This window comes from Melanotaenia boesemani, chromosome 19 (genome assembly GCF_017639745.1).
Source record: "Melanotaenia boesemani isolate fMelBoe1 chromosome 19, fMelBoe1.pri, whole genome shotgun sequence".
In the NCBI taxonomy this organism is placed as follows: Eukaryota; Metazoa; Chordata; class Actinopteri; order Atheriniformes; family Melanotaeniidae; genus Melanotaenia; species Melanotaenia boesemani.
This window is the reverse complement of record NC_055700.1, coordinates 23,922,679-23,935,460: the sequence shown is the minus strand read 5'-3', so window position 1 is coordinate 23,935,460 and position 12,782 is coordinate 23,922,679. Positions and strand designations below refer to the sequence as shown.

General features: G+C 38.6%; 1 protein-coding gene across 1 annotated transcript in view; it reads right to left on the bottom strand.

Annotated features, from left to right (window-relative positions):
* Window positions 1–12,782, bottom strand: part of arrdc1b (arrestin domain containing 1b) — a 34,603-nt gene that overhangs the window by 14,833 nt on the left and 6,988 nt on the right. Inside the window, exon 2 of the mRNA XM_041970434.1 lies at window positions 3,410–3,520. Coding sequence (XP_041826368.1) covers window positions 3,410–3,520 — 111 coding nt within the window. The remainder of the gene's footprint in view (window positions 1–3,409; window positions 3,521–12,782) is intronic.

The following is a 12,782-nucleotide window of genomic DNA, read 5'->3' as shown; positions in this document are numbered from 1 at the left end:
TCAAAGATAGATAGCTTAGATAACTTAGATATAAGGGATGATTTTCTAACTTTGAAAATAAACAAAGATCCACAATATTTGCCTGAAGGAACATTTCTGTATCTTACAGGATATTTTTCTTAGAGCTGTATCTTTGGGTACAAAAATGAAAGCCTAATTTTTCTAAACTTGAACTGCTGTTTGATGCCCACATTGTTTAAAGTAGTCTAAGACAAGAACAGCTGACTACAGCACTACACCCAGAATGTAAAATTACTCTGCTGAGTTTGTAACTTAATACAAGACAGAGTGCTTCCTGGTTTATCCAAAACACCAAATTCTGTTTCACAAACACAATTATGAAAACCTGGAAATGGTCATGGGATCTTCCAAAGAAGTTCTATAAAAGGGTAAAAAATACATATATACATTTTGCTTCTAGTTGCTTCAGCTTCATGGATTGTTTACTACAGTTAAATTGATAACCGTAGCATGATGATGTTGTAAGGTCCTTTCTGTACCTGTCACACTCAGAGCAGCTTGAGCCAACCAGCTAATTAATTCTCTACATTAACTGACAGCCCAATTAAATTCTTCCAGACAGCAACATGTCTCACCTCATTAGCGATGGGTGCAACTTTTTCCATTAGTTTAAGTTTCCTGGGGGGAGGGGTAGTGCTCACACGGCTATGCCTACATGTGTGTGTGTGTTCATTTGCATCATGTTTTCTGGTAGAAGAAGGAAGTCATACTTTTAACTAACACCATACTGTTGCTGCACATCCTCATTTAAGCTAACAGACAAAGATATTCAAAAAATTGTTGTCTACATTTATCAGTCTATTATAGGATTTAATTCAGAGTATACATGTGTGGCGACGTCTCCTCCTGTTATTTTCAAAACAGCCAGTGTTTGTTGACATGGCGGAGCCCACAGTATTAGCATTAACTGCTAAAGTGAAAGTTAATTAGCTGTTAAATAGTTTACAGGTGAATATAATCCAGTGGTGAATGAAAAAATCTGAAGTTGGCTTTATCTCAGCTAGAGAAGCAGATTTTGGGCATATAGGTGCCTTGTTGCAGGTGCCTTGTTGCAGCTGTGAACATGATCCACCAAAAACCTTTTATCTTCCTTATTTATTAAATTTGTGACAGTTTTCCAGCCTTACATTTAGAATTTTATCATCGGGTGTCCAGAAAGAAGTTATGAGTATATCTGGCTGAGAGAAACTGATCTGGAATTAAAGTGACACAGGCAAACTTTCAACTGTGTATATATGCTAAGATCTCACCAAGCATCAGTAAGTCATGCAACAGGGTCACTGTTGTCACAGGAAACGTATATATATATATAAAAAAAAAAAAACGTCCGGTTATGCTACTGTCTGGATCAGGGGTAGGTGTAGAGAGCCGCAGTTCTGCAGGTTTTAGATGTTTCCCTGCTCAGCTTATCAGGTTCTGCTCAGTGACTCAATGTTGAAACGGAAACACTAAAAACTTGCAACTACTCCTATTCTGGACCAGTCACCAATAACATTAAAATAGTTTTACTTCCAAGTTGCTTTTTTGGTAACTAAATTGATTTATTTAAGCAGGAATATTACAGAAATGTGTAAATCAGGGATGGCTAACTCTGCTCCAACAACAGACTGAGACTACATGGATCTCAACAGCTTGTTGTTAAGTTCTGCACAAGCCTGCCGATGACCCATCAAGCTGAATCAGGTTCCTCCGGTAGAACCACAATCCGACTGGACGTAGCTGCAGGCGGCAGACGATCATGAAGTGAGACCAGTGAAAAGGATGACGAGCCGAGACTGACATCACCAGTCTTCACTCTAACCGTCGAGCATCTGTGGCATACCACATTATCAGTCAGCCACAGAGAGTGTCGCTTGCTTTGTTTAAGTATGTGTGTGTGTGGCGATCCTCTGACACCCTTTCTGTCTCACACTCACCCTTAGGGACCAAGCAGCCCATTTTGGGAAGAGAACAGGATGTGGAAAACACAGCAAGGATAAGGGGGAGAGCAGACAGGGGCTGTGCTGTGAGTACTTTATCACTACTGCACCCTACTTTGTTTGGTGTCTGATCCTTTAATTACACTGTGTGGGTAGTGACATGTTGAATTAGACTATTTCTCCAAGATTTCCATCTGACAATAATGATGGTTTAATTTTGTCCTATGTTATCAGTCCTTTACAGTAGTGTTCCTACACATGTTCCTAAGAGCCCAAAAGTAAAAAATACATCAGTATTAAAGTATTCAGATGTTTCTATAACCTATATAATTGTGGAAAAATGAAGGAATTTGATGGAAAATTTGCTTGTATACTACTTTCAGCTCATTTATTCAATGCTGATTAATCACACTTTTTACTATCAGGTCTTAACTAGCACAATTTAAATGTATGCTGAAACAAGAACACGTTGTAGTTGGTGGTTAAATCAATAATTTGATACAAAGAAAGAGATGATTAATCCCAGGACTAAAAATGATAAATAAATGCAATTATTACATTAGGAGCTGTAGTAAATTTAAAGCATAAAGTAGCATAAAAACAATTAAAAGCACCTTGGCTGAAAGTTAAAAGACAGTTCTTGTGTGAAAGAAACACTTTATGGTGTTTTTAATCCAGTGTGGATTACATGCTCCAATGATTGCCGGTAAGTTCCAGAGTGATTGCATTTACAGCAGATTTCATGCATCATTGCCCATTTTACCTTTTGTAGGTAGGTAGTATCAGTAGCATAAAAGATGGAAGATCACATTAAGGGTAAAAGATGTTGGAATATTGCATTTCTGCAGCTGAGTGAGACATCAGCGTTGTAATCAGCTTGTGTTCTGTGGGGCATGTGGAATAAGTCCAGCTGTTTCCACCCCTGGATACCATGTCTCGCCTCCTTGCAGGGAGCTACTAGACTGACTGGTTACGGCTTTAAACACTCACTAGAGGACTGAAAACCTGTTCCAGTAGATTTCCTATTAACTGAAAGTTAAAGCAATGAGGCTTTAATCATGTGGTGTAGTGTTGTGATAATAAGGGGGAAATTTAAGCTGGTGGATTTGAAGTGTTTGGCATGCTACAGTGTGATCTAAACAATGTCTATTCATATTATTTACCTGCTTTCACTTCCACAAAAAAAAAAAAAAAAAAAACAGAAGCTGAGCTGCATAAGAACCCCTTTGACTATTTTCAACTGCATCAGCATGCTAGCAGAATAGCAGAAAAAACACAGGTTTTTTTAAGTTTCCTGCAGCCAGTATAAGTTATAAATTTCTGCTTATCCATTTACAACTTCTTTTCAAACAGGACTGATTTGTCCTCTGCATTAGCAATCCCATAGCTGAAACTGTAATGCTAATAATGTTGCACTTCTGTTGTTGGGCTTTAGATGAAAATATTTGTAATATATTTATTGCAATCACCTTTGTCTGCAATAGACAGCATGCTGTTGAAATACTGCTCCTCCAAACTCCACGAGGTGTCGTTCATTTTGTTGGAGATTCCACATGAGCCATGACAGTTCACCTTGATGGCTGTGGAGAGAAGAGACAGGAAGAGTCAGTCTGCTGTCTGAAATACATTAAGACGTGTAGTCGTATTTACAATGACTAAACCAATAAGCATATAAAGAGATGAGTTATTATCTTGTAGTATTTTCTTTATTGATAAGCCTGCAGAACAACATGACTGAGTGATTTTATTTTTCTGCTTTAATGCTACCATGAGAGGATTTCTGATATAGAGACAAAACAGTATTAGGTACATCTGTTGAGATATTTGTGTTAAGGACGGCTGTAGTTAAAGAGGAAGAGCAGTCATCCACCAACTAGAAAGGTTAGGTAAGACACTGAACCCCACGTTGCTTACCGATGTGTCCATCGGGTTATGAAAGCGTATGTGAATGGGTGAATGTGACATGTATTATAAAGCGCTTTGAGTAGTCAACATGACTGAAATAGTGCTTTATAAAGTACAGTCCATTTACCAATTGAGCACTTAATTAGCCAATCACATGACAGTCATGTAAAAAACTTGCTGAAGTTCAAACTGAGCACCAGAATGAGGAAGAAAGAGGATTTAAGTAACTTTGAATGTGGCATGGTAGTTGGTGCCAGATGGGCTGTGGTTTTTCAACTCAGATTCTCACACACACAACCATCTCTAGGGTTTACAGAGATGGTCTGAAAAAGAGAAAAGATCCGATGGGCTGGAGTTGTGTGGATGAAAATGGCTTGTTCATGTCAAAGGTCAGAGGAAAATGAGCAGACTGGTTGGAGATGATAGAAAGGCAACAGGAAGTCGAATAAGAACTGGTTACAACCAAGTTATACAGAGTATTCAATTAAATTCAGCTTCATTTGTATAGCGCCAGTTCACAACAAAGTAATCTCAAGGCACTTTACAGACATGATCAACTAAGGCCAGTAAGGCCAGTTCCAATTAAAACAAATCCACATTAGCCCAGTTTATAATGTCTGTGTTCATAAAAGCCAATTCATGAAATAGCTTAAGGAATACCGTCTAACCAACCTTGAAGCAGATGGGCTACAGCAGCAGACCATCAACTGTCAGATAAGAACAGAAAACTGAGGCTACAACTCACACAGACTCACCAACACTGGAAAGAAGATGGAAAAAAGTTGCTGGGTCTGATGAGTCTCCATTTCAGCTCCACATAAAGATGGTAGGGTCAGAAATAGATGGAAACAACATGAAAGGACGGATCCATTCTGACTTCTATCAATGGTTCAGGCTGGCGGCAGCCAGTGGATAATTTCCATGGCCTCTTATTATGAACATAGCATGTTTAAACACAACAGCCTGCCGCAGTATTGTTGCTGACCATTTCCATCCCTTTATGACCACAGTGTACCCAACAGATCTATGTCACAAAGCTCAGATCATCTCCAACTGCTTTCTTGAACATGACAATGAGTTCACTGGACTCCAATGACATCCACAGTCACCAGATCTCAATCCAATAGAGCAGCTTTGGGATGTGGTGGAACGGGAGATTCTCATCATGGATGCAGCCGACAAACCTGCAGAAACTGTGTGATGCTGTCATATGAAGCAAAACCTCTGAGGAATGTTTCCAATACCTTGTTAAATCTATGACACCAACAATGAAGACAGTTCTGATGGTAAAAGAGGGTCCTGCTCAGTACTTGCAAGATGTACCTAGTAAAGCGGCCTGGTGAATGTATAGCACCATTGACTCATTAACTAAACTCATAGTCCTTGAAGGAGTTGAATCAGAGACAGAACTTCTTTAAAATGATGTGTTTAATTAACATTTTTTAATGGACATCAAAAACCTATTGTATTTTTTTTTTTCTCTAAATCCTGTTATTCACATTAAATTATATTTTGAACGACAGTTAGTTTGGGTACTACAAAAAAAGACTCACCTCAGCAGCACAACACAGACTTATGACTATGAAAATATCTTATGAGGAACAGCACATTAAATCATTGTGGGCCTTTGCTGTTAGCACTGAAGTAATAAATAATCTGTGTCAGCAGGCAGTGAAAGGAGTTTGTGTGTGTCAACAGATGGGAGGAGTAACCTTAATAGGTCAGGAGCTGTTGTTAGACTAAAGAACATGAATAAAAACATGGATGCTTTTTGCTTAACTGGGCTGGACTGCAACATTGGATATGCTCTGACTACATTTTTTCTAGATGCAAATTAGATAAAGCTGAAGTCAAAGATGACTGCCATGCATGCTCTTTTCCTTCAGCCAATCCTTCATTCAGATTAGGTAAGCAAAAAAACGGTTTCCCATGCAGCTACTTTTTTTCTCACACTTATCTCAAACTTTCGATGGGATATCATCTTTAGTCTTCACACCGAAACTGCCACTGACGTCAACATTACACTGAGGAAAAAAAATGTTAAAGTAAGCATCCAGTCTGCAGCGTGAACATCGCTGGTCTCTTTCTCTGTCATCCCCCCTCCCCTTGTCTCTCTATCTCTGTGAGGAAATGATAACACACAGAAACACAAACACAAGTTAAAAAACGTGATTAAGCTGAAAGATGGTGCAGCCTCTGTATTATGTGAAAAGCAGACAAAGACAGAGAGGACTAATATTGTTGTAGATGTTATGCCAACAGTCGTGTGGTGGCACTTGACTTTTTGGGCTTTGTCCTTTTTCTCATGCTTAATTCAGATTTCTTCTGTTTTCAACATCAATAAAGCCAAATGTTGTCCCAACAACATCCTAAAACTGAACAGGACCAAGAATGATGCCAAGGATTTGGCAAAAACTTAATATTTCTTGCAGCTCAGGGGTGCTTTGAGTAAGCTCTTGGTCTTGGCTATAAAAGTTATCATTGCATTTAAAATTTTAAAGCATTTCTATATAACTTCATATCATTTAATTCATTAGATGACCTCTTTAAAATATGAAAAAGTAGCCACACAATGCAAATTTGAACACACTTCCTACAAAAAAGCAGATCCTGTCTGATGAAAAAAAAAAGAAAAAAAAAAGGGCCATAAACAGATGCATCTAACAACAACCCTGCCACTGACTGGGTTTGACCAAGCACACAGTCACACCCATGCAGAGTTCTGCGCTGGCATGACGGGGTATACTGACACACACACACACACACACACACACAAAGACACGCACTCAATGTGGCAGATGGCAGAGCTCTGCACCAGCAGGGCTGCTGGCACAGTTTCGACTAAGAGGACCAGCCTACTCTGCCGGTAAAAAAAAATAAAAAATCTGCTGCTCACGAAATGAGGCGGAGCCCTTGGCCTGTGCAGACTGACGTTCATTTATTTGGTCATTAATTAAACTTTGCGTTAACGTGGAGTAATGTGGAGTAGACTGGTATTATTGTTTTCCATGAATTAGACAGACTGCAGAGTGGGAGCTTTCTGGAGTCACCGACCTTTGCAGCAGCAAAAGGGAAAATGTAAAGCAGTGAAAGATGGAAAAGACAGGCAGATATCTGCATCGAGACATTGTTTACATCTGTCTGTTGTGGAATAGCAAAGAGCTCAGTTCAGCCCAGGAAAGGTCAGAGCAGGGGTAATCTGTTAATATCCCCAGCAGCAGCAGCAGCAGCAGCAGCAGAGCTGAATGTGAATAGTTCTGTCACAAGAGAGAAGCTGGCTTCCTGTAGCTGAATAATGGCAGGCCTCTCCACAGAAACATGGAGCCAGATGGAGAAGTATCAGTGATGGTAAGTTTGATGAGACCTGCATCCAGATAAGTGGATGATGTTTTCATCACATTCCACCACAAAAATGATGAAAGGAAGCAGCCGAAACCAAAGCTTGTCCTTTAATGACATCCCACCATTTGCTTTGAGTTATACTTTTGTGTGGATTTTATTTTATTTAAAAGAAAAAAAATTGTATTATGTAACTTGAATCACATAACTTAGCAATAATCAAAATAAAGAACAATACTTAAGCATCAAGCGGAAACTCAAATCCACAAAGTTCCTCTTGGCAAAGCAAATCTGTTTGTCTTGACATGGCAGCCAGAATATCATTTTGCTTGCTATGACGACAGACAAAACAAGTAAAAAGTTCTAAGACCAAGAAGTTAAACAATAAATATTTACAGAATTTATTTATTTTTTCCTAATCTTATCTATTTTCCACAGCAAACAACAGTGGAGATGATGACTGTCATCTTTGTGGGACGAGGCTGCTGTTAACATCAGATAATCATCTTCATTTCCTCTCTGAGCATTGCCTCCCCTTCGAGTTAAATGTCTAAGAACTCGTTTCTGCACTTCACCTTCCAATAACAGGGACTTTGATTGGTGAACATGGCTGCCAAGCAAAGATAATCAGTAAAAGTATCAATAAAAGCTTTTTATACCTTGTACAACTTTAAGGGGACACAAGACAGAAAAGTAGTGAAAGAGATAAGAAAGTTTATGTATTATTTCCAAAGCTTGACATTTCTGGTTAAGTCTGACTGGTTTTAGCTCCACTGCCTGTCTGCCATGATGAGAAACTATGTTTAGAAAAGAATGTCTGATTGTCATCTGTTCTTTATAATAAAGATTTTTTTCTAACATGTGAGCCGCACCTATATCAATGAGCAAATATGTCATTCGTGTCACAGAAATACAGATTCTTATCACTGGGAGGAATAAGACAAGTAACTGACAGATCACTGAGCTGCAGTGTGCAGAGAAAGACATCCACACAAACTCCCTGTGTGGGGATCAGGGGTGTAACTATTCAGAAGCCAAGATACAGCCTCTACTCTCACCACCACTCAAAGCCATGCAGCTCCTGTTTGTCTCAGGTCCTAAACAAAAGAAAACAGTTGCTATTTTTAAGGATGTGAAGTTCTTGCACAGCCTTCTTGAAATCTATGCCCACAAGATTATAAAAATAATTTTTTAATAGGTAGTATAGAAATTTCTCCACAGACGATCCCACAACAGGCAGCCTGAAGGAAGCAAGCGTTCAGTAGTACGATGGAAACCAGCAGGAGAGCATGCTCTGACTCAGCAGCTGCCCGGTTCTGTTGCCAATGCTGGATTGTGTCCAGGTTTCCTGCACAGTTGAGAAGTGTGAGAAGTGATAATCTCGGTGCTACTACTCATTGGATTGCACTGATTTGGACTATGTGGCCAGACAGAGAAGACGTCATAGACTGTTTCCAAATCTAGCTGCCCAAGCACGCCCTGATGTAGGTTAGAAGAGTCACTGGATCCTTATCTAAAAGAAAGTAGTTCCAGTGGCTCAAATATTAACTTACTGTAATTACCATAATGTTTGCTGACTACTCTATAGAGTCTTTAATATTCCTATAAGAAAACTTTGTCTCCATCAGTGACTCACAGTAAACTCCCTCTGCAGGATTTTTTTCCTTCAGGCTATTGTTTTCTGGAAATTGACAACTTGTGGAATAGTTCTGTTTGCTTTGCCCAGTAGGCATTCCAAACAAGGAACATGAAAATGATCCACTTTTACAAAAAAATTATGCGTACATACAAGCTAAAAGTGACAAAATAACAATAGCAACAGCATTTACAGACCTTGGGATAAAACGACTAAGAGCATAGATGGGAAAAAAGTTCTTGAGGGCGAAACATGCAGGGAAGTTGGGCTGATGGCTAGTTCCTCATTTACAGTCATTAGACTGAGTTCAGGGCTTCTGTGGACAGTCAGAGGAACAAAGGAGCCTCAGTGGGTTTGATTGAGGTGTGGATTTTACAAGAAACAAAGCGAACTGAAAAGAAAACCCCTCTCAGCCTTTCAGACAAAACAATCTGGGGAGGAAATGTGTCTTCACAGCAACAATGGTTTATTTTCCAAAGAGAATCAGGAGAATAGTCTGAATTACCTGAAATGATCTGACATTCCTCAGTTTAAAGCCCGCTGAACGTCACTGATACATTCCAGGATAATGAGGTATGGAAACTCCCACAGTAGTGTTTGTGTGGTAAGACTGGACTGCCATAAATAATGCTTTGATAGGGGCTACAGCTGGAAACAGGTTTATTGCAATAAACTGACAAAAAAACAATCTAGCATGTTCAAATCTTAACTATTGCAAAGGATTTTGTGTAAAAGAAATAAGAAAAAATAAAATAAAGCAAGAAGCTTTTGGTTTTCCTTTAAAAGTCACACTTTTTTTTTAATTGCAGGGTGGCCCAGTAATCCAATGCTACACTTACTACCTTCATTAAATCTTTAAGCACTTCAAACAATTAGTCCCTCTCACTTTTCCTGCATCTCCCCTCTTTAATGCCTCTCAGTGAGGCATGTCAAGCAGAGCCACCTGATCTCATGATCTATCACTCCCAACTGTAAGGAAATCCCCTTCAGCTACACAGAGCCGGCTCTGTTCGTTCAAACATGTCCTCTGTTAGCTTTTACAAACAGAAATGCTGCTTTGTGAGCTGCTTCTGTGAGAAAAACTAAAATGAAATGAAGAAATACAAGCGAGCTTTGCACACTGTACATGACCCTACAGGTTATAAAGTTTGCTTTTGACTATTTCTGCATGTAGGACACACCAACCTTGAAAATGTTTGCATGCATGTGTAAGAAGCTTACCCCTTCAACATTTGCATCATAAAACCAGTAGATGCATAATCTGTACTCTGCATATCCGCTCTTACATTACTAGTCATGACATAAATTTTCCACGTTTCACTGCTGTAAGCTGAAACCAAGACAGCAGGACTGGGAGTCATGTTTAGATTGGTGTTTCCAAGAATCTCATTTGATTTAAAGGTTTTACTTATTCAATTAGATTTTTAATTCAAAATTTTTTTAAATACAGAAAAAAAACTATTAATATTTGATTTAATGAAGTGGGTTTTGCAAACATAGTATGAATAACCCTGATAGCAGGGTAGAGTTTTATATCTAAGAAGGTTAGACATATAAAGGTTTATTCCAATGCAAATACTGGTAAATAAAATAAGTAGTTGCATTGTATTTTGCAGAAGTCTGCCTGTTTAAAAAAGGAGAAAATTGTACAAAAAATAGAAGTACATTTTATGATTTTATTTTTTTTCTTTTTGGAGTTTTGATGCATTATGTTTCTCTTTATTTATCAAGCTATTCTAGCAACTAACTTCAGCAGCAACCGACTCAACAAAATTTTGGTGATGGCATGCAGCTGAGATTTGTTGAGGAAAAAAGTGCTTCCATAAAAAAATAAAAATAATGTTGTGAAGTAATTATAAATCTTAGAAAATAAATATCTTCGGTTAAAGTAACATTGCAGATAAAAATGCTCATACCTGATTCCTTTTTTTTTGCATGGTTGTTGACATTAAAATTTAAAGGCAAACTCTATCAGACTCCGGTATGAACGGTCTACAGTGCTGAAGTGAAGCACATGCACAGAAAACGGCACGACCTCAGACACACCACACTTATGTACGGAGGTAAATATGGATGCTACACATTGGAGTGTGTGTATCAACTTTTAAGTTGTTGTGCAATCAGAGCAGACATAATTGGTGGTTTCATTATTTACATTTAATCTTGCTGAGTTCCATCTTATCCGGCGTGGAATTGTGACGTCTGTCTCACTTCAGTGAGAAATGAAAGTTGGATGAAACACTACACTATTCAGACGAGGTTCCTTTGAAAAATATCTGATGTATTTCCAATTTAGAACCACATATGAACATGGTCTAGGAATGTTTAGAAAAAAATGGGAGATTTGACCCTGCTGCACCACATAACATGCAAGTAGCAGAGCACATGTTTCATTGGAGATGAGGAGAGGATGAAAGTGGATGGAGAAAGTTCAGAAAGTAAACCTGTAGCAGATGTGGAAGTTGAACATGATGACACAGAAGAACATTCACCCAAAAAACAACCTGTATCTTTTGTCTGGAGACACTTTGGTTTTAAAAGGTTGAATGTGGACCAACAATTTACAAAAAAAAAATTGTCTAGATAAACTGTTGGCAGAGGTGGCAACACCTCCTTACACCACCTAATCTGCAAACAAGCTTTGGAGTACCAAGAATGTATGAAACTAAGAACGGATCATCTTCAGCTAAAACAGAAAAAAAGCTGGAGAACACTCAAGTCAGAAGCTTGCTTGAGGTACTGTCTACAAAAAAGTAAGCTTTGGATCGAAAAAAGGCAACACCACCACAATCCATACAGCCAAAGGCATGGTTCGGCTTACTGTGGTGAGAAATGGATTCTGGGCTGTGATCAAGACACAGTGGACATCAAAATGCTTGGAATTTTTGAACAATGTGCCGTTCTCACAGGTTATTCTGAGCAAATCTACAGCAGTAATTCTGGCAATCGGTAGAAAATGTGGTTAACAATAAATTATGCATGAAAAAAAACTAATCTAATACTGTGAAATGGTACAATTTTGAAAAATACAGTGACGTGTACTTTTGTCACCCAGCACTACAATCTGCTGGTATATCTTTTCTTTCATTGTTTTAGGCCTGACGTGTGAGGCTGCTGCATTTAGTCAGATTAGGATTACCGTTGATGATATCTATGTCAGGAGAGACTTACATTTAAGCTATTACTACTCTCTTAGGACAATCAGTATTGTCCTGCATTGACCTGATTCACAGCACAGTTTCAGGAACAAAACTGTTCCAAATGTGGTTCTGAATTCATTCAAAACTAATAAACAGTGACAGGTTTTTTTAAAACTATTAAGAAAAATGTGAAATAACTGGAGAAGATAGGACTGAAATGAAGTAAAAATTGGTCAGTTATCAACTTTTCTTGACATTTAAATTTATCATATGATGTATTAAATCAAGGTTTCCAATTTATCCCTTCCACAGAGATGCTGACCTGTAGGACTCTGTCAGGGCTTTGCTTGCTCCATCTGGTTTATTTGCTACTGTATTTGTGGACTTAACAGAGGTAATGATATGTCGATTATCAGTTCATCCCAGGTCTAGAGCTACAGTTGCTAAAGGTGGCCAAGCACTAAAATTGTGAAGCCTTTGTGAACACCAATATGCCACAAACAACCTTTTTATCTACCAGATACCAGGTTTTCTATCTTTATCACCATGCACTAGCTGACATATTGTTCCACATATAAGTGACATTTTTTGCATGATGATTAACTTTTTTTTTTTTTCTTTAATTTTGAAGTACTGGAAGTGGAACAGCGTTTTTCAAGAGAGGAGGAGAGGGAGTGATCAGGGGTGGGCCCTTGATTATCGGTCTGTGTCAGCTGACGTCACACTCGGGATAGCCGCAGTCGATCGCCATGTTGGTTGCATCCTCATTGTAAACAGCTGTGCATCGTCTTTGCTGCATTATAATCTTTGATAAAATGCGAG